General features: G+C 46.4%; 1 protein-coding gene across 2 annotated transcripts in view; it reads left to right on the top strand.

Moving 5' to 3' along the window:
- RHPN1 (rhophilin Rho GTPase binding protein 1) overlaps window positions 1-19,051 on the top strand; it is a 58,118-nt gene extending 39,067 nt beyond the window's left edge. For both annotated transcript variants that reach the window (XM_077809718.1, XM_077809717.1), the window contains exons 10-15: window positions 2,175-2,294; window positions 9,362-9,556; window positions 10,544-10,620; window positions 12,712-12,858; window positions 14,649-14,807; window positions 16,661-19,051. In XM_077809718.1, coding sequence (XP_077665844.1) covers window positions 2,175-2,294; window positions 9,362-9,556; window positions 10,544-10,620; window positions 12,712-12,858; window positions 14,649-14,807; window positions 16,661-16,852 — 890 coding nt within the window. In that variant the 3' untranslated portion in view covers window positions 16,853-19,051. The remainder of the gene's footprint in view (window positions 1-2,174; window positions 2,295-9,361; window positions 9,557-10,543; window positions 10,621-12,711; window positions 12,859-14,648; window positions 14,808-16,660) is intronic.
- Window positions 19,052-21,697: the final 2,646 nt, after the last annotated feature.

The following is a 21,697-nucleotide window of genomic DNA, read 5'->3' as shown; positions in this document are numbered from 1 at the left end:
AGGAGCCGACTACAAATGTAGGGTTTGAGTCAGGTATGCAAATAACTTGACACGCTCTGGTTCAGGTCAGGTTGGCAGGGTTTGGCCAGGGGTGTGTCTCACCGACGGCCAGTATGACGATCGCCACCTGGCTGAGCAGAGAGAGCCAGCTGAGCATGTTGATAAACAAGGGGTTGGGGCCTGGTGCATTCCACACTTGGCTCTGGCCCAGGCTGCCACTGCTGTTTCCTGCCCAGCAGGAGAGGGGGGTGGCGCTGACAATATGGCGATTAGGAGCCTAGCCCTCAGTGGCCCCTGCAGGCCCAAGGAAACAGCACAGCACCAGCTGGTGAGAGCTGAAACTAGGATCCCTCCCCTCCGCCCCGCCTATAGTCCGCACATCTCTGTGGGGCCTACCCAATGGGCTTTACAGGATAGTCAGGCCTGGTTTCTATCCCAAAAAGCTTACACTGTAATCCCACTTGTGGAGTACTGCCTAACAAGTGATAGGGAGGGGTAAGATGAGGAAGGAAGAGGTTTGCAGCAATGTGGTTGGGGTTCAGGGGTGTGTGCACGCATCTGGTTCAGTTGTCGTCTGTTCTCTCTCTTCCTGCCCCCCAAGGTCGTCTTTATTGGCTCATTCCACACGGGTGTCTCAGAAGAAAGCGAGTCTTTAGCAATCGGAATGAGGAGAGGGTGCTGGGTTAGTGGGCCCGAGTTGGGAGGAAGCTCCATGAATAGGGGGTGATGATGGGGAGGGGTGGGGGGAAGGCTTGGAGAAGGCTGTAGGAGTAGCAGGTGAGGAGGATATAATGACTGGCATCGTTATAGGGCAATGGGGGCAAAGCAAGCGTTTTTCTAAGCACTCAAATGGTGTGTGGCTTTCGCACTGACTGTCTTAACAGTAACAGCTGGCGGAGGGGGAAAGCAAGAATCAACAGGAGAGTCCCCACGTTGCCACGTCATGCCCATTCTGGCTTTTGGGAAAGCAGCATGTCTCTGCAGTTCAGATGCCACAGCCTAGGTATAATCTAGCTCTGTTGTTCAGAGTAACACATCCTTAGCCAGTGCAACAAGCCATCAATAAACTCTTTATGCCAAGATTAATCCCTGACTGGTACAGTACTTGCACAGAAAGAATCAGTATCCATAATGCCATCATGACATTGGCTGACTTCAGATTAAACAGGCTTCAGCAGGAGCTTCCAGTTAGTGTTCTGGGAACACACTGGCTTTATTATTATTATTATTATTATTTTATTATTAATATTTATTATTTTTTTAAGCCCTTCTGTTGCTCCAGATCATTTGAGCCCCAGGACTCTCTCAATTCAGGAGCCCTCCCAATCTCTCGTTATCACCTCCTATTCCCTAGAGAGGAGCTTATGCTGTAATCCTGAAGTTCATCCAGACCTGAAAAGATTAGCCACTGCTTTGGCTGAGGACTAATTACAAAAAAAAAAAGCCAACACAAACAGACTAGATCCGGTGCTCGAAGGGCTTGTGACAAGACTTGTTTGTTTCAGCCTCACCAAGATAGTGCTTTGATCTAGCTCGATAACAGCAGTGCAGCTGTGGCAACAGGAGTGGTGGCATGGGCCAGCCTCCCAAGTACAAGTCTGTCCAGGACCCATAGCACATACTAGAGTGGCTAGCCCATGCCGCCACCCATGGTTCCCTGGCTCCACTGCTGTTGTTACCCTAGCTAGCCCAAAGCTAGTTTGACTGTGTTTGTTTGCTGCAGTCACCCCTCCTGATCGCAATGTAGCCATACCCTCTGTATTTGTGACCGTGGTATATCTCTCGGACACTTTTTTTTATTTTCATGCCTACTTTAAAAAGGAACTAAGGAAATTGGGAGACCTAGAAGGTGCCCAGATACCACAGTGATGGGTGCAGCATAAACCCTAGAGCTGGCCAAAAACTTGAAATTTTTCATATGTTTGGTGATTTTGTAGGCTGCCCCATTAAATACACAGGCCCCCTACCCTGCATTTGGATCCGTTAGTACAGAGGCTCTAGTGTAATTAAAAACACCGACCCTTTAAGCTGTTGGAGCAATGTAGATCCAAGTGCTGCTGCAGACAGGCTATCCAGGTTCTTCTCTCATCTGCCTGGGAAATTCCAGCTATTTATGGATGAGTAATGCTTTGAATACTCCACTGAGCGTGTGTATACCTGCTTGTTTCACACAGCCGTGTCTGTTGCTGACCTCCCAGAGCACGAAAAGGCCTTTGTCCAGTTCCACGTCACCGTGCCGGAGGGACCATCACTTCGTCTTGTGCTGCAAGACCAGGAGGAGCGAAGGAAACTGGGTAACTATCCTTCAGCGTAGTGAACCTCGTCAGGCATTAGCCAGGAGACAAGTTTTGATTCGTGAAAAGCCCCAGTGTAGTCCCGCTACTTCCCTCTGTGGACAGCATCCATGAGGGCATGGTGAAGATGTATCGAGAAACCATGTTGAACACGCTCCCCTCCCCAGGTCTGCCTTTTCCGTGGTGGTGGCTTGAAAGGGGCCTCTTCTGGGAAGCTGTGACTGGAACATGCCAGGTGTCTTCCTTTCTATAGTCAGACTTTTAACTATAAATCCTACACCAGCCAGGTAGGGGGGATATTTATCAGGCAGGGTGTCTTGGAGGTTTGTTGCTTCACTTCTCAACACCTCAATCCTGCTTTGATGTCTTGAAGATAAGACCAGGGCATGAAAAAAGTATGTACTCCCTCACCTTTTCCTTGAATTAAGTCCATAGACTTCTGTAGAAATTTAAGTTGTCATTTAAAACCAAACAAAAACAAACAGGTTTTAGATTTTCTGGTTGCAAAGACCCTTCCAACCGTGACTGGATGTAGCTCTGTCTTCCTGAGCCTGCAGACATTTCTAGTGCCTCAGAGCCCCGAGGGCAGTATGAAAATGAAGAGAATCCTGTCACTTTAACTCTTCTGGTTGGAAATTCTATGATAGAAGCAGACACTACAGCTACTTTCAGGGGCAGGGTAACAGACATTCTCCAGTGACTGTATCTGTGAGAGGAAATAGCATTTTGTGGGGTCCTATGTTCTTCTCTCAATAACGCTGCATTGTATCTGCTTATTTTACACACTAAAGAAGTTTTTTTAACTGCCAATGCTGCAAGTGCCCCTAGGATCAGAGAGCCAAGCAGGGCTCTTTCTGGCTTGCAAATAGCCAACAAAAAAAGTTCTGCACTCGGTACTTAGTTACAAATACTGCTGGTGATGCATGAACCAGGATGGAATCCAGCTCTCTAACGTAGTGGGGTTGGCTCTCCAAGGCTAATTGGAAGCAAAAAGAGGGAAGTTTACTTCACACATTGAAGTCAGTAGTTATCACTCGAATACATCCCGGGAGAAGCTCTAAGTGTAGGTGCTTTTCAGAGTTGGACTCACTTTAATGGCCCTCTTGCACTGCATTCAATGGGTTTCTTTCACAGGATGTAATGGGAGTTGGGCTGGGCTGCGAATCTGTAGTGGAACCCAGAACTTGAGCGGGAGGTGTCTTAGCATTAGGCTTCGAAGCATTAGACTTTTATTAGTAAATGTTGGGAAACGTTGATTTCACTGTATGCACACAAACTGCCGACTGTTTCCATCAACGATGATCACAATTTACAGCTAGGCAAAGTAAGAAATATGCTGCTTGAGAACTTATTAGAGTTTAGGGATATTTACTTTGTCAACATCACATGTCAAAATATACAGTGTGCTTTAATGGCTTATAAAGCTTTAACTTTTTGAATCTCAGCATCTACTCAAGGTTGGCAATTTTCCCAGGGAAAACTAGGTTAGGACAGAACGCTGGTAAATGTCAGTCTAAACTGGAAAAAAAATAAAATTATTATGAGAATATACTAATGCTCATTACTAAAAATATTTAGCAATTTGATGATGATTTTGTAGTAATGTGGTGTGTTTAATTTTAATGAAAGGAAACTAAATAAGACCAAAAAAATCCTCAGCCTAAAACTGTAATCTATTGCCTTGGCTACCTCAAACTGAAACTTTGGAATCTGGGGATTCCCCCTTCTTTGTTTAGCTATGAAAATGACATGTTCGTTTACCAAACAAAGAAAGGGAATTCCCAGATACCAACACTTCAGTCTGAGGTAAACTGCAAAACTAACTGTCCGGTCCAGTACTGTCTCTTGATGTGGCTGCTGGCATACAGCAGTTGCAGCTGCATTCAGTACAGGAACTCACGTCAAAATATTTCAACTTGAGCAAAAGTGGACCCCAACTGACCCAATTCATGGCTATTTTGAGAAAGCTACGAAGATGGCAAAGTTTCTTAGATGTAGAAATGGCAAAGAAAAAGTGATCAGGTGGGCAGACTGCAAAATGCAGTGGAAAGAACAAAGAGACACCGGACCAATGACTTTGGTTAAATGCACTTGAGTGTTAGACTCGGACTGTGAGGATGAAGGTACTGATAATACTGCACTGTCATTGCCAAGTACCTCAAAAGAAAGCCAGGTCCAAGTCAATTAAAGACGTCAAGGAGGAAGAGTCATGGCTTTTCTTTGAGTGATGCCCCTATGGGTGCTCCACTGTGCATGCAGCAGCACCCCCTGCACCCAGCTTTGGAGATCTTCGTCAGCCATGGCTGTTGGACTGCACATGGGCATCTGCTCTGTCTCGTGCTGTGAGCAGGACGTGCATATATAGCACTGTGGGTTCCAACTGCCCCCAGTTCCTTCTCTACCGCCTTTGGTCTGGGATGGAATCCGCAGCAGAACCTGCTTCTCCTTTACCTTTGATAGTGCCTTACCTGTTAGGAGTTTATTTGTTAGTTCTTTCCTTCCGACTCTCCCAATTTAAAAAAAAAAAAAGAAGAAGAAAAATCTCCACTTTTCCACCTCCTTCGCCTCCTCATTAGTTCGTAGTTTAAGTTTTCATTTCCCGCTTCCTGCCCTTCCCAACTGGGAAGCTTTTCCCTCACCCTTATGCCTGGCACTCCCAGATTCAAGAGGGGCGTATCCTGCTAGAATGCCTTCCCAGTAACTGACTGTCACCAGCAGTACATTCACTCCCTGGGGAAGGGACATATTCCACAAAAGTGTGTGCTCACTGCCAGGGCCAGAAAAGACTGGGGCATTTGCTTGTGACTTCTCTTCATGGAGAAATCACTGTGTTCAGCTTCAGAACCCAGCCCAGACACTTCCCCTTTACAGCCCTCACACTCTGCCAGGTTGTCTACTGACCCATTTGCTGTGTCTTTCCAAAATAAAATCTTCTCCCCACTCTAACACAAAGAAACGGCTCCCTCGTCACCTACTGAGACACCGCGTGCCAGAACTCCATCCCCAGTGAGCTCGGTTGCCTCAACATCCTCAGAGAGGGGACATGGTTCCAGGTCTCACCTGAGTACCTCTCGTACTGATGTCAACCAACAATCTAAAGACCCTACTCTGGCAGATTTGCAGCCCTCAGCATTGTCCCTAGACGTTAAAGACTAAGATGCAAGACCTCTGAAACCAGTGCCAGGTGTACCAACCAGACCTACTCCGGGCATCACAGCGCCAACAAAATTGCCAGCACCGACAACCCTACTAATGCCGACATCCTTTTCAGCACCCACTATGTCCTTGGCACCAAGAAAATCTTCAACCCTGTCATAAATATAAAGGGAAGGGTAAACCCCTTTGAAATCCCTCCTGGCCAGGGGAAAGCTCCTCTCACCTGTAAAGGGTTAAGAAGCTAAAGGTAACCTCGCTGGCACCTGACCAAAATGACCAATGAGGAGACAAGATACTTTCAAAAGCTGGGAGGAGGGAGAGAAACAAAGGGTCTGTGTGTCTGTCTTACACTGGGTTTCTGTCGGGGATAGACCAGGAATGGAGTCTTAGAACTTTTAGTAAGTAATCTTGCTAGGTATGTGTTAGATTATGATTTCTTTAAATGGCTGAGAAAAGAATTGTGCTGAATAGAATAACTATTTCTGTCTGTGTATCTTTTTTGTAACTTAAGGTTTTGCCTAGAGGGGTTCTCTGTTTTTGAATCTAATTACCCTGTAATATCTTACAATTTTTTGCCATATTTACTCTAATTACTTTTAATAAAAATAGAAGTAAATAGAAATAAAGAAATCCCCCCTGTAAAATCAGGATGGTAGATATTTTTTTTTGCCATATTTACTTGTGTTTAAAGTTCAAGAAGCTTCAGATCCAAATCAGTGTTTTTGTCCACTATCAAGGAAAAAGATTCCCTTGTCACAGATTTAAAAAAAAAACCCTGAATATTGATATTCCATCCGACTTCATAGACCTGTTGGTGCTATTGCATCAGTGTCCAGCAAGTTCAGCAATCACAGAAAAAAATCTCTTTTCAAACTCTGAATACATCAATTCAGAATTTAGGAACAGGCTTAATCTATCTGCTGCATCAAATTTTGTCTCTTGCTGTAGAATGCAGGATGGCCAAATGGACCTGGACTGCTAGTCTACGACTTGGCATGCTTCTGATTGCTCAACACTAAAACCCTACAACTCTGCATTATTGTTTTCATATAATCGAACGTGTTTGACTTTTGTTTATTTAAATATTGAAAACTGAAATGAGTCACAACTTGTATAACTTCTTCTTTGAGGACAATACCAGACCAAAAATGTATAGACCTTCTGATGTTCAGCAATATAATTATGCCCACTAGAATTTTTTTTATTCATACAATCCTAAATTTAATCTCTGAATCTACCTCCTTATGTAACCACAATTAGTTTTCCTTACATATTCAAAGTGTAATGTAGTATGTGTTAATGAAACAGTTTTCAAAATAGAAAATGACTTAAAGTGGGACAGAGTGGTAAAAACCAGCTCTGGTAAACACCATGCCATCCCTGCTTCTGTTGTTTAATAATTTGTCTGACTCGTCCCATAACGTCCCTGAACTGAAAACTTAAATAGATAAAAATAGAAAAAGTGCCTAATAGTAAACACCAGTATTATCTATCGAAAGCAGAATTTTTTTATAAAAACTAAGTCGGTTTATAGTTCAGGTTTAGGAAAGAGACCCAAGTACCTAGTTGTCTTTAAAAAGCTATTGAATATGGCTCTTATCACATCAATGGTCTGTGGTGCTTTTAACAAGTCTTTTAACAAAACGCGACTCGGTAAATCCAAGCAGATTTGTCTTAACTGCAAGTTTCAAATGCAGGTTGACTCCTAGTTTTCAGGTTATGAACCTGATCACAGAGGATACTGAGGGGCTATAACTCCTATCTCTTGCTCCCTTTGATACTGATTGTCATAAAAAAGGCAAATTTTGTCACTTGCTTTTTCAGCTACATGTGTGTTGTTTTTTTGTTCTATTCTAACAACCATCCCTGAAGCGACTGGAACAATAGAAAGCCTGGGTCTTAAGCTCTAGTTTGTCATATCTGCTTTGCCTCTCCTCCCCACCCCCTTTTGGGTCATTGTGCATCTAAACCTGCTATGATTTAGAAAGCATGAAAAACCAAGAGACAAAGACCTGCTGGGAATAAATTCATCTTCAGCCCAAGGCTGGATTGTTCCCTACTAGCTGCTTTGCCTAGTTTAGTTTTGAAATGTTCCAAGTAAGAGGGTTTAGATCTTATCATTGTACTAGTGAGACAGATGAGAACCTTAAGTGTTCCCAACAGAACATCACAAACCAGCTATTCCAAATGACGTCTTGCTAAGATTTAGGGGGCCAGTTCCACAGCTGGTGTAAGTTGGTATGTGGCTCCAGTTGATTTACACCAGCTGGGAATCTGGCTCTATTGCTCTTCTCTACCAAGAAGACAAGCTGGCCCTGTTAATCCTTATAAATAAAGGAAAGCGAAGACCCCAGTCTCTGCTCTTGTATGTTCCCAGGGTCCAGAGGTTAAAACGTATCCACAGGAAGGTCCCTCTTTCCTTTCTCACAAAAGAGCAGTCTTCCTCGCCGCATCTGTGGCGCATTGGGTTGTAACTTCAATGCATTTAGACCAGTGGTTTTCAACCTGTGGTCCGCGGACTCCTGGGGTTCTGCAGACTGTCGAAGATTTCCAAAAGGATCCTCTGCACCCTGCATTTGAAATTTTATAGGGGTCCACAAATGAAAAAAGGTTGAAAACCACTGATTTTTAGACCAACCGTGTAAGATGTTGTACCACCTTGTCAGGAGTCAGCACACCTTCATCTTCAACTAAGTAATATTCTAGGCAGAAATGCCAGTTCAGATAGTTGACTCTAGTTCTAAAACATGACTTAAGGCTCTCTGGGGAGTGGAGGGAGACTCTTTTATGTCCCAATGTAAAGATTAATTAGAAAGCAACATAATTATCTGAGAACTTTTCAGGACATGCCTAGGCTTGTATATTTCTTAATTGCTATTATATTTTGACTAATCCTTTGATCACGAAATCCAGACAGACCATCCCTATGTGTTTCTGTACATGATAGGAAAAAGCAGGAAGTCCATTATAGCACTTACAAAACCAAGTTCACTCCAGTGATCAAGAATCTACGAATTCCAAATAGTGGTGTGTGTTTTTAATATAGATTGATCTGTTAGACAGAAAATGAAAAATACTAATTTTAATGAATTTCTTTCTCCTAGTAGAGAACAGGGCCTAAAGATACTTGCCTTGTTAAGATCCTACAGAACAAATATTCACTTCTGAGAAACGTATAGCATAGAACCTGGTATGTCAGGTTCTGATCTCTTACACTTGTAAATCCAGAGTTAATTTACTGAACTGTGTTCCCATCATGTGTCTTTAAACTGGAGCTACCAGAAGATTGTTTATTCTGTGGTTTATCGCTGGCCACAGGTAGCTTCTTGACTCTTTGCATCTGTGTTAATAAATTCACGGCTTAAAGCCAGAAAGGATTTAGGGACCTAGTCTGACCACGTATATAATTCAAACTTCTAAAGCCCACACAGTTACTCCTGTAAAGAGCCCAATAACTTGTTTGGCTACAGCAGATCTTAAATGACGCGTCCTAAATCGTAACTGAACCCATGTTGGGCTGAGCAATAGCCCTGCATGGGGACAGAGGGGGAAACCCTATACCAATAAAGAATTGAATTGAAAACTCCATGTCGTTGCCCAGGCCCATTGAGCACAACTACTCCTGTGAGACATAGAGGTGAGGCCTGCATGTCCATGATTGGTGCTACCTCCACTCAGATCAAAATGGAGCACTGCATGCTTGGGCAGGTCTGTGCTGCATTTGGGAGTTGCGGTTGCAGCCTGTATAGGCCCTCCTGACTTAGCTTTCATCGAGCTACCTCACCAAAAGTAGCAGTGAAGTTACTGGGACTGCTTTCTGCTGATCTGCTAGTGGCTTGGAGGGAACATACTGCTGCTTGAATTATCTGTCCTGTCAGTGACGGGCGTGTTATGAATTTTGTACTTTATAGGCAAGGCTCATTTGAAAAAAGCTATCATGCGACACGAGGAAGCCATGAGGATCCACAGCCTGTGTAAGATCCTGAGGAAGATGGACATCCTCCAGGAGGTCCTCTCCTTCGCTCACAAGCGCTCGCTTAGCAAATACTCAGAAATCGATCATGAGGAAGACTTCTTCGAAACTGGAGATGCTCCCGACATTCATCGTAAGTGGGGAGCACTGTTGACAGTCTTCTTACGGTATCTTTGGTCCTTCAGGCTCCTCCTCCCTTAGTCCTTTTCTCTGCTAAATTATCTCCTCTCAAATTAAATTGGCATGTGCGCTTGCAGGAGCCATGTTGGGAGAGTTATTACTCATTGATAATGTCCTAAAGATTCAGATTTTGTCGCAGACCATGGTGACAGACATAGTGTGAAAGCCTAGCTCTTTCCTCCATTCTGAAGGATGAGAGAAGAATTTGTATTTTTGTGGCACTACTAATCCAAGAAATTTGATGCACTTCATAAACGTTAAGCTATATTTCTTCCATCTACCCCACCACCTAAGTGGGTTTGGAAGGTATTTTACAGAGGGGGAAACTACAGCACAAAGGAGGGATGTGACTTGCCCAGGATCACACAGCAAGCTGGTGGCAGAGTTAGGATTAGACACAGACACACCCAGATCAGATGGTTTGTTTAATACGTTCTGGTATTATGCAGCAATTTCCTGAAGCGCAGTTATGTGGTGCTGCAAATTGTGGGCCAAGCCATCAGCTGGAGTAAACAGGCATGGCTCCAATGACTTAAATGGAGCTAGACTGATTTACACCAGCTGGGAGACTGGGCCTGTCATGCTGGTCTGTCACCTGAGCAGGGTTGGGCTTTTTCTACTGAATACACTGTTGCTGTCCTGACATTACTAATCATGTGTTACCATAGCACCTAGGAGACAAGTTGTGGCCCAGGTCCCTATTGTCTAGGTGCTGTACAAACACAGATCAAAAAGATGGTGCTTGCCCCAAAGAGCTTACAATCTGAGTATAAGACAAGAGGCAACAGATGGACGCAGACAGACGGGGCAGCACAAGGAAACAGTATTGGTCAGCATGATAGGCTGTGTCTGCTTGGCCCCCCTAGATACATACATAAGCAACAGCTCCTGGTTCACTTGTGCAAGAATGGAACGTCTTTGTTTTTTCTTTTACTCTTAGCCAAAACGAATCAGAGACCAGAAATAAAATCTCCCAACTTCTCCCAGGTGAAGGTGACAGACATCTTCCATAGACTGGTATGTAACAGTGATGAGAGGAAACAGGCCAGCACGTGGGCCAGTGCCTAATACCTATCAAAACCCATGATGAAATTGCTGTGAGGTCATGCAATGGGGGGACCATTGCGTGCAGCATCTAGAGGTGTCTCCGTGATGCTCTGAGCAGGTCCTGAGAGCTAGGCAGCCCATCCACGAGTATGGCTACACTTGAGCTGAAGGTGTAATTTCCAGCTCAGGTAGACTCATGCGCACCAGTTTTCATTGAGCTAGTGTGCTAAGAACAGAAGTGTAGCTGCAGCAGCCCAGATAAGGATGTAGGGTGGGACTGTGCTTGGGGCAGCTCGCCCATCCCACCACCCATGCTGCTGCAGCTCCACTGCGGTGTTAGCTGGATCAGAGCTAGCATGCCTTCGTCTGCCCAAGCTGGAAATCGTCCTCAGCCTGAGTGCAGACCACCCCTAATGCAAAACCAGTAGGTGGCACAAGGCTTAATTCTCTTTGGTATGTTGTCTCCTTCTTTTATTTCTTGGACTGTAGAGGGTTTCCTAAAGCAATAGTGAACATGGCCCAGTGTGGGCTGAGAGCAGTTTCACAATATGCAGTTGCCTCAGCTTTGTGGTAATAGGTCTTAATTATTTTTTGTGTGATCCTTGTTCCTACGAGTCCCAGCCAGGGACCAGGATCCATTGTGCTATGCGCTGTACAAACCAAGACAGGACTAAAAGACCATCCTTGCCCCAACGAGCTGACCACTTATGTACAAGACAAGAGACAAGTGGATACAGACAGACAGCAGTCACGGGGGAAGCTGACAAAGCCAGCTCAGTGCATACTGCCATGAGAATTAATGGGGACACTTGAGTCTTTGTCACCTCTCCTCATTCAGACACTTCATCTGGGAACTAAGCGATGCTCTTGCTGCTTCCAGGCTTAGGAAGGCACCTTCCCTGGCAAAGGGAGAGAGTATGATTTAAAATGAGACCAAGGCTGCCTGTAGATTCATGCCACCAGCAAGCCAGAGTAAAGCTAGATGAAGGTTGTGTGGATGTCAACCAACATGCTAGCGTCTCAGACTGGTTCCAGAAGGCTTCCCATTGATTCAGTGAAGGCTCTTGGTGTAAGTAGTGGCCAGCAGCAGTTGTGCCAGTGGGGCGGGCACTTCCCAGCTCAGGGAAACAAACCGCTTAATGTCAGCTTCTCCCTATTCCCTAATGTGATCCCGTTTGCAGTTGTTAATTGAATAGCACAGCACGACCAGCTTCCACTGGAACAATTTGTGCAGGGTACCCAGGATGTGTGTAGCACACAGCTTCCAGGGGGACTTCAGAGCAGCAGAATATTACAGGCATCTGCACTCCAGACAGCTGGGGAGCCACAGCAGAGGAACCAGGAACACTTGCAACTCCTGCTGAAGCTGAGGGAAGCTTTGGCATTGATTTCATCGGCAGTAGGATCTGACTTTAAGGATGAAATCCATCTCTGTGCAGAGGGCTGGCACTGTGCCCCGCTTTGGATCCATGTGAGCACCACCTGGACTGGTGTTGCAGACGGTGGATTTCATCCTCCATGGCTACTAGATTGCAGTTCCCAGACTAAAGTCTTGAGCTAGAGCCCACACACCCCATTCCCCCCGGTGGTGGGACTTTGTTGTCAAGGGAGGGAGTTGAAGAGTCCATTCCATGCACTAATGGTAAGTAGATCTGGGTCTTTGTGTTCTTCTAATTTTGGATGAAGGTCTGAATCTAACCACAGACGTTCTTTAAATTGACAGAAGCTCCCAGTTTCTGACAGCTGCTCTCGATGGCTAGATCTTGCCCTCCCTCCTTGCAAGGAATTGGTTGAATGTCATTCAGTTAAGCACTGCCAGCCCCAAAATACCTCCCTGGCTTTTGGGCAACCGAATGTTTGCAGTTACTCTGACATCTAGTCAGTGTATACACTGCTTGGTGGGCCCAAACCAAGGATTGTCTGCGGAAGACACGTGATCCAGCTTCGCTCTTCCTTGAACAATGAGTCAGTCAGTGGGATCTCTGTGAGCCAGGGGACTAGGGCTGAACTGTCAAGAGGACCACTGCACTGAAACACATTGTCATATGTCTGTTTGTCCAGGGCCCTCTGTCAGTATTTTCAGTCAAAAACAAGTGGTGCCCTGCACGGCGAGTTCACCTGGCCAGAGGGGAAAATGGCTTTGGATTGACGCTCAGAGGGGATTCTCCCGTCCTGATTGCAGGAGTGATACCTGGGGGCTGTGCATCCGTAAGTAGCTAATGCTCACCTCGGTGGAGATACAGACAGAGTTAGTAGCACCGCCTCTATTCAGGGGGCCTGGCATTTCCCTGTGTGAGAGCACACTCTTAGCTGCTAATAACTTGGGCCAAACTGGAACCGTTTGGGCTGATATTTCCCATGCTGGATGTCAGTCTCAGACTGAATCCCCCCACACCCACCCCTCTTCCAAAAAATATATTCAGCCCTTTGAGGATGAGCTGAGGGAAAATTCTTTGGTTTGCCCACGTTAAAACATTCTGGAGACTTTTTTTCTTTGGGAAGCTTTAGCGCCTCCATGCTTTGGAGCAGACACTTGAAATTTGGCAGGAGGGTTGGCCTTTGTGTCAAGGATGCATCTTTTGTCATCGTCACGAAAGTCCTCCCCAATCTGGCTGAGTTACAAGTCTCTGAAAAATCATATTTGGCACATACTCAATAGAGACTCACTAGAACATGTCAGCTTAGTTCCCAAAAAATTCTGTACACACTAAGCATGCTCTAGCACCCAGGGCTAGTGGGACTGTCCCTGCAGTTGCAGTTCGTGGCTACTCTGGGCTCTGCTAGATCCAGACACCAGAACTGAGAGCAAGGGGACTCTTTCCTGTGTTCAGTGCCCCCGCAGGTAATGTGTCGTGAGAAGGGGGGCAGCCACCTGAATTGAATGTAGGGGGGACCAGAACTGGATCCAGGGAATCCGGGGGAGTAGACCCAGACAAGGCGTCTTGGCGATGGGAAGACGCTTGGACTGGAGGCTGGCATAGTGGAGTGTGGGAAGGGAAATTGGACAGGCAGCAGAGATTGGGACTGGCTGGACAAGGGGACTGGAAGCTGGGGATGGGACAGAGAAGCTCGGGAACCGGTGAGGGGGAGGAGAGGGAGAAGTGTCATATGTGGAGCCAAGGGGTGGGGGAAGCATTGAAGCTGACTGGGCAAAGAGACTGAGACAGGGAGCTGGGGTGGGGGGGCAGAGATACTGAAATTGGATGAGGGGCCAGGGAGGGAGACTGGGAACATGAGCAGAGGATGGCTGGAAGCTGAAGTGGGGGGTGGGGTGGAGGGATGGAACGGGGTGGGGATGGGGGAACTGAGAATGGTTGGGAAAAGAATTTGGACTGGGAGTCGTGTGGGGTGGTGAAGAAACTGAACAGATTGAAAGGGAAGGGCCATAAGGGGTCAAGCTTGGGGGGAAATGGGCAGAAGAGCTTCTCAAAGGAAAAGCTTTCTGGAGGGGTAGGGATGCGGGGGGCAAGCATAGAAGGACGCACAGAAATAAGCATGGGAGAAGAACATTTATCTACTGGATCTTTTGATAGGTTATTTGAAAGATCAGACTGGTAACCAGTAATGTTCTGTGTATTCACTACTGGTCTCATCTGGTGCCCATTGTATCAGTGGGAGTCTTTCCACTGACTTCACTGGTCTGGGCTCTATGACCCCGGTCTTGTAAGGCACGTAAGCATGTGCTTTGCTTTAAGCTCTGTTGAAGTAGATGGAAACTACTTATAGCTTAAGTGCTTTGCTGGATTGGACCTACCCCAGATCTTGCAGAAGTAGTCTCCTTTAATGCCTCTGCAAACTGAGTTAAACAGGCTGAGGATTTTCCTAGGAACATCTCCATGCTTCAGATAGTCCAACCGGAGTCCTAGGGTCATGCTGTATTGAACTTTGGGGAAGGAAAAGCTGAGTCTCTGCTAGTTCCTGAAAGACTTGTTCTGTAGCCATGCTGGGATATTACAGGCTCCATTTGGCCAAACATGCCTTTGTTTACTCTCTTGCAGGAAGCTGGGCTAAAGGAAGGAGACTATATAGTCTCTGTGAACAGCGAGGACTGCAAGTGGTCCAAGCATGCTGAGGTGGTGCAGCTGCTGAAGAGCATCGGGGAAGAGGGTGTAGACATTGGCGTGGTAACCCTGCAGAGTTCCGATGGACAGAACGTTGTAATTCACCTTCTTGCTTTGTCAGAACCTTAGCAAAAGCCCCTTAGGTGGATGTATATAGGGAGAGCCAGGGCTGGCAAAGAGAAGCTTGCTGAGATCAACCCAAGCTGAGTGATGCTTTGTCTCTTCAGGATACTTTGGGTAGTGGAGTCTGGAAACAATAAATCATGTGGCAGATTCCATCTGAGACCTAAGGGGGGCATGTCTACACTACAAACTTAAGTCAACCTATATTAGGTCGACTTGCAGACAGTGCAGTAATTAATGTGGTGGCTGATGTCCACACTGTCCTCCTTCTGTTGATGGTGCGTGTCCTTCCCAGGAGCGCTTTCACCAACTGAAGGAGGACAGCGTGGGGCTCTCAGCTTCCCGCCAGGAGCTCAGCTGCTGGCCAGGCTCTCAGCTCTGCTCCCCGCCAAGAGCCCAGCAGCCACCCTTTCTTCTTGCCTCCCCTCTCTCCGCCAAGAGTGGTGAGCAGTCACTCAGGCTTCTCTGCTCCCTGAGGGGGAGCTGGGTGCTGGAAGCCCAGGGGCAGTGGGGAGCAGGGACCACAGGCAGATGCCTAGCTGGGAGAGGGGAAGCCATGATGGGGGGCAGCCAGACTGTAGCTGGAACCCACTACTAGCCTCAGACACTCTTGTCAGTTTCTGGAGCCGTGAAATTGACAATGACAACCAATAGCTGATGTAAGTAAGGCAGCGTCTACACCTACACTTCACCCTAACAACACTGACATAAGCCCTATGCCTCACATGGACTTGAAGTTATTATGTTAGTGTAATAGGGTACTTACGTCGGTGGGGAGCAAGGCTGTAGTGTGTACGCTGACGTAAGTAGGTCAACGTAAGCTGCCTTATGTTGACCTAACTCTGTAGCGTATACCAGACTTTAGTGACCCTGTGGGAGTGTAGAGGGACCTTTCTGGGAGCCAAAGCTTTGCTGTCCTCTGAGTGAGGGCTTGACTTTTCCAGAGGTGCTTGAGCTCCCATGGCTCTCAGCTCCCCGTTGACTTCACACTTTTGAAAATCAGGCCTGAAGCTTTGCCTTTAGAAACATCTTGGGTTTTATTCTCCTTCTGATACGTTCTCCATGGGCTGGCCTAGAGACTGGTTTCTGGCACCAGGCTGTGGGAGATTGAACAGTCCATTTTCAATCGTGGTCTCTTGCTTCCTAGGCCAGTAGTGTCTGGGGGTCTGGCGGCTGTGGGGAGATGGGAAAGAGTGGGTGCACTCTGGTGTTCAGTTAAGTAGCGATGATGGGCTTGGAAGCAAAGCCAGTCTTGATTGCTCAGGATTGAGGTCCTGCTGGTTAGGCAGATTTAGGGTCAGATGGTGGTGTCTGGAGAGTGGGGACTGTAAAGAAAAGGAGGAATTCCCAGGATTCTGAGCAGGACATGGATGGTCCCTCATATGGGGAAAAGCACATAGTTAAAATAAAGTGGATAATCAGCAGCACTGACTAGTGGTCTGAGCACAGGACTGCAAGCCTGGAGCCCTCCAGCCTCAGCTCGGTCTCCAGGCTGCTTTGGCGAGTCCCTTAAACTCTCTGGGCCTGATTCTGCTGTTGCTTGCATGGAAGCACACCAGTGTGTAACTAGTGCAAGGTCAGAATGGGGGTGAAACTTACCCAGACTCCTGGAGCGTTGGGAGGATTGACGTAGCGTTTGTACAGCACTCTGGAAGTACCAGTCTCTGTATGTGTTCGGTACTCCAGGCCACGCTGTTCCTACAGCACATATGTAAGTGGCATTTCCCCACATACAGCATTGGCCTTAATAAAAGCTGTGTGTTCATTTCTATTCCTCCCCCTCAGGGCTATATCTTACGCTCTTGTTTTAATTCGGTTTCTGGCAGGCGGACAGGAGGTCGGTAGCCATGTCGTCGGGGGGCGCGCTGCTGAAGAACAACAAGGAGAATAGCAGGAAGAGCCTCATGAACAGCAAGAGCGCAAGCACCCTGCTGGCCTGGAGCAAGAAGAGTAAGCGCAGCAAGAGCAGCACTTACAGCCTTCCCTTCACCACTGTGGGAGACGAGTCCATGTACTGAACCCTCGGCCTGACTGGGTCCCGGCTTATTGACGTTAACTCTTGGCGTTGCTGGGGAGCAGGAGGAGAGAGCAGCAGTTACGTGGCACTGGGAGCTACGCTGGTGTCATTGCAGTCAGTTGTTCAAGCCCCGAGGAAGGAGAAGACTCCAGAGCTGATCCTTGGTGCCTGTGGAGCATGGCATCGAGCTGGGTTCTTTCCTAGCAGAGTGGGCCGACCAGTGTCGAGCTCTTGTTGCTGGTGACCAGCAGGCTCCTCCATCGGAGCTTACATGTAAAAAGCCCTCCGCTGAATGGTTTGGGGAGGGGAGGGACTGATATTTTTTTTTTTTTGGGCTCATACTCTAGTACCAAGATGGCCTTTTCACCAGCATCAGTAAGTGCCGGTATAGTCAACACCAGCAGGCAAGCCAAATGCTGTGAAGTTCTGTACCATCTCTTAGGCCTTGATCTACTGCGTAAAAATCCTGTGCTCATGGCTGCCTACTTAGCCAAGGAGCTCGTCAGCATGAATACACAAAGCAGGAAATGCGTAGAATTTTCTGAACGTCATCAGTGAAAAGATGAGGAGTGAGACATGGAGATCTAACTCGAACTGATCCTTGGTACGTTTTAGGATTTTTATTCCAGTGGAGCTGCCTGCTGTCAATCCCAAGGTGGGGAGAAGCAGGAATAGCAGGCCAGCCTGCTGAGTGCAGAGAAAACAGAGACTGTCTCCAGCTACTCTGCGGTGGGCTGGGGAAGAAATTCGAAGTGTATTTTCTAAAAACACTAAAGGAATGTTAAGGTTGCCGAGTGAAGCGCTGAAAAGTCAGGAAATGTCACTGTTTAAGTTGAACAGGGAACCTTAACTGAGCCCCCTTGTGCACAAGCATCATGGCAGAGGCTTGAGGCACATGCTCACATCCTACTATGTCTGCTGGTCTCCCGCTTCATTTAGTGCGCAGGGTGAGAGCGCACACAGAAGACAGAGTGCTGAATTTACATGCTCAGATTAGGGGTGGTGATTTTCAAATCAAATGATTTTCCGGACCATGTTCCAGAAGCACAGCTTTGCCTGTGTGTTTTGTTGCTTTTTCTGATGCAAATTTTACAATCTCAGTAGCGTGACCCCAGAGCAGCTCAGCTGTCATTTTGCTACAGGTCATAGCATGGTCGGATTGGAAGGTGACTTTGCAAGGTCATCTAGTCCAGTTCCCTGCACTCATGGCAGGACTAAGTATTATCTGTGGATGTGAAATGAATGTTTCATATTGGTAACACACAGCCCTCAAGTTGTCAGTATTGTGCATCGAGAGCAAATGGATTAACTAGGCCTCCTTCTGACCATCTGGTCAGAGCAGAAGCCATATCCTGCTCTCCAGATATGTGTCACTCCTGTTCAGTGGGTGCTGGATCAAGCTCCAAGTCATTCAGAGTGGTGTGCAGTTTAGGGGGGCAGAGTTTGGTCTGTGCACCCAAGAATCCTGTCGATGTCACTGAGAATATTGGGTGCACAAGCAATACTGACTCGGTCCCCACTTCAGCAAAGCACTTAAGCAAGATCCAATACAGACTTAAACATGTGTTTCAAGCACTGTGCTGAATCAGTGCTGGGTGCATTACTGTAATGGATACATAGCTGTCCTTCAGCTGTTCAACAAGCACCTGGCCAGGGCATATCCTGCTCCTCTCTATGAAAGGAAAAGCTGTATCCACATAGTCATTATCCTTTTTCCCCCAGCAGAGATGGATTCACTAACAGCCAAAGGGCCTCCTGCTTCTTCTGTGTGAGATTAAAATTCCAAGCAAATAACTCCTCCAAATTATTAAACTACTAAAATTTGCCCTGGTATTGGATCTCAGGCACATTGCTAATATCCCAATTCTGTGCTGCCAGCATTCTTAATGGTGCTGAGCTGAACGATGCATACATCTTAACATCTGTACTGTCAATGCTGGAAAAATCAATATATACATTATATACCATGTTAGTTTTCAGTCCCATTTCTGTATTGTGCATTTGGGTTTTTTTGTGGAGGTTGTCAAGCTCTCCAGTCTTCCTGCGTGCTTGATTGCTGTTGGTAGGTATAAAATACCCTTCAGAGATGTAATTGTATTTTTGTACAAGTAATAGTTGGTGTCTATTTCTTCCTTTTTTAAAGTCACGAATAATTTGTATCAATAGTTTAATGGAATAAACTGAACACATATGTCTCTTAGACTGGTAGCAGAATATCTTCTCATTGGCTTCCTTTGAATTTTACCTTATTTTGTTTCATGTAGCGCAATGCTAATGTGCCAAGCTGTTGATCCTATGTTATTTAAGAAAAAAAGTGGTTTCCTCTCCTGAAAAAAGGCATTTCTATGAAACACGTTAGCTGCTGATAGATCTTTTCATTCATGCATCCCCCAATTCTCATAACTGCATTTGCTCTACAGGCAGATTCAGATATTTGCCCTCCACATGGCTTTCTTTAACTGTTACTTGAGGACCCCATCCGTCCCATGGATTGAGGTGATAGCCTTCGTACTCCAGGGCATAAGCCAACCACTAAACTGCCTGGAGTTAGGAATCTTCCCCATGGGATGGTTACTTGATAATTGTCCACTAAGGGCCGCCTTGCACCTTCCTCTGAAGCAGCTGGTACTGACCATTGTCTGATAGGAACTGCTGTACCGGACCTGAATCATCCAGTACAGTACCCGGGGTAAACTTCCCAGCCACCAGGTGATAAACTTAATGGGGAGACACCATTGTTGGTTTAAATAGAAATCAGAGCTTCAAGCTTAGAAACGGTAGGAATTTTTAAATGTCTTGTCTTTGCTGCCATAACTGAGGCCTCTGGGCCAGAGACTTATTTATTTAAAGCAATATGTATGTGACTGCATATCGCATTTGTATCACAAGATGATCAGGTTTGTGTTTTACATGCATTGTGCGTCTTTCTAACACTGGTGGTTGTTTATATGTTGATGCTCACCTTTCAATGATTATAAAAAACAGATTTGAAAACTAAACTTTCTTAGTGCACTACTTCTGTAGATCACACTCAGTGCCTCTGCAAAGGCTGTGAAATGAGCTTGTGAAAGAGTCTGGGTCTAGATAAATTCATAGCTCCTATGTCCAGAAGGGACTAGTTGAACCCCCAAATGCGGAGTTAAAATTCCTTGGTGAGCAGTGGATGGATTTTGCTAGCCCAAGGTCTATAGTGCAATGGTGGCCCCTTGAAATCTAGGTGAAGGAGCTGGAGCTAAAACTGTCCCTGTTGTGCCTAGTTCTTCCAGTGCATGCAGTTATCAGGGAATCTCCCAACACCATCTTTCTTCGTATGTTCTCATAGCCTTCGAGTATGTGCCAGTGTGGATCTCTCATCAGGTGCACAGCATGCGCCTCATGCCCCAAACCACGGTCGTTTGCATAGAGTGCCCATTGGACCACACTTGCAATGTGCATGGCCTTTTGCCCCAGGGCAGAGTGGTCACAGCTGTTCCTCATTCCCTCTGACCACCTGTAGCAGCGAGTTGGAACAAGTTCAAATTATCTTCCTTTAGCCTGGGTAACTTTTATTTTACACTTTTTCAATATGGACCTTCCAAGGCGGGCGGGGGACGGGACATTTTTTTTTCCTACTTGCTACTCGGCACTTCTTTCCATGCCAAACAGCAGACTCAAAACCTTTAAACCTTGCACATATTGTGATGGCTTAGTTCCTCTCCCCTATGGCCACAGCCATTGCTAGCTTTGCCTGAATGAGAGTCATGTTACAGATCAGTGTTCATCCTCTACAAGGCCATGGAAGTCCAGAGACTCCCACTTCAAGCTCCGCTTCTTGAAGCAGTCTGCGGGTAAGCTTGCACTAGGAAGAGAGAGGATCAGCCTCCAAAATACACCTGATCCCCCGTGAAGTCCCTTCCTGCCAGTGCCCTGAGCAGCTGGTGCACAGCCCCCAGGACTGGCAAGAGACTGGAGTAAGTCAGAGATCTGGCACCAAAGTCAAACCTGGCACCATCAGCCAGTGCCGCGTCTTCCCAGAGGTGGGGCAGGCTGGAGCTGAGACACAGTCTTCCCACAAGGAGAGGCTAAACATTAGCTTTCCACAAGGAAAGCCACTAAGCCCCCTCTTCTTACAGGAAGCTAATGGTGCTGGCCCAGTCTCCCTGGGCACCAAAGAAGCACGACATGACATCAGTCTCAAAACTAGTCAGTGTCCACATCAGGGCTGGTACTGATGTGGGTACCATTGACGGGATCACTACTGCTGCCTAGGAGCCATAGAGGAAGTACCTCATAATACAGGGTGTTAGGATATAAATATTCAGGATATAGATATTCCTGTCAGTAAAGGCCTGTACTCTAAGAATTTAGGTGTATTCTTATCACTCGGCTAGTTCTAGAGGTATAAAAGAAAGAATCAAAATCACTGTCTGCCAGTGTATAGGCCTTTTCTCACTGTGACAGTCTGAGGCCCTGTTCTTAGGCTAAGGCCTGTGGCTAAGCAGCAGAGGCAGCCATAAGCTGGGAAGCGACCGGTCACCTCCTCGCATTCCAACCTAGTCACATTGAAAGAAGGTGCTCTTGGGCTGTTAGGATACAGTCCTGTCCTGATAACCCCGATCGTCTCCAGAGAAAGGGAAGTGCCTAGAAGATATAAAAGGAAACTTAGTTTGATAGCATCCTGTCTGGCAAGAACTCACTTATCAATAGCTGGGATGTGAAATCCTCACTTCTGTATTGTTTTGTCATTATAGTTCCCATTTTGCTATTGTTTGTCTGTGTAATCTCTGTCTGGTTCTGTGATTTTTTTCTGTCTGCTGTATAATTAATTTTGCTGGGTGTAAACTAATTAAGGTGGTGGGATATAATT

Source organism: Eretmochelys imbricata, chromosome 2, assembly GCF_965152235.1.
Source record: "Eretmochelys imbricata isolate rEreImb1 chromosome 2, rEreImb1.hap1, whole genome shotgun sequence".
NCBI lineage: Eukaryota > Metazoa > Chordata > Testudines > Cheloniidae > Eretmochelys > Eretmochelys imbricata.
The sequence above is the reverse complement of the archived record's forward strand: the minus strand, read 5'-3'. Positions and strand labels throughout refer to the sequence as shown.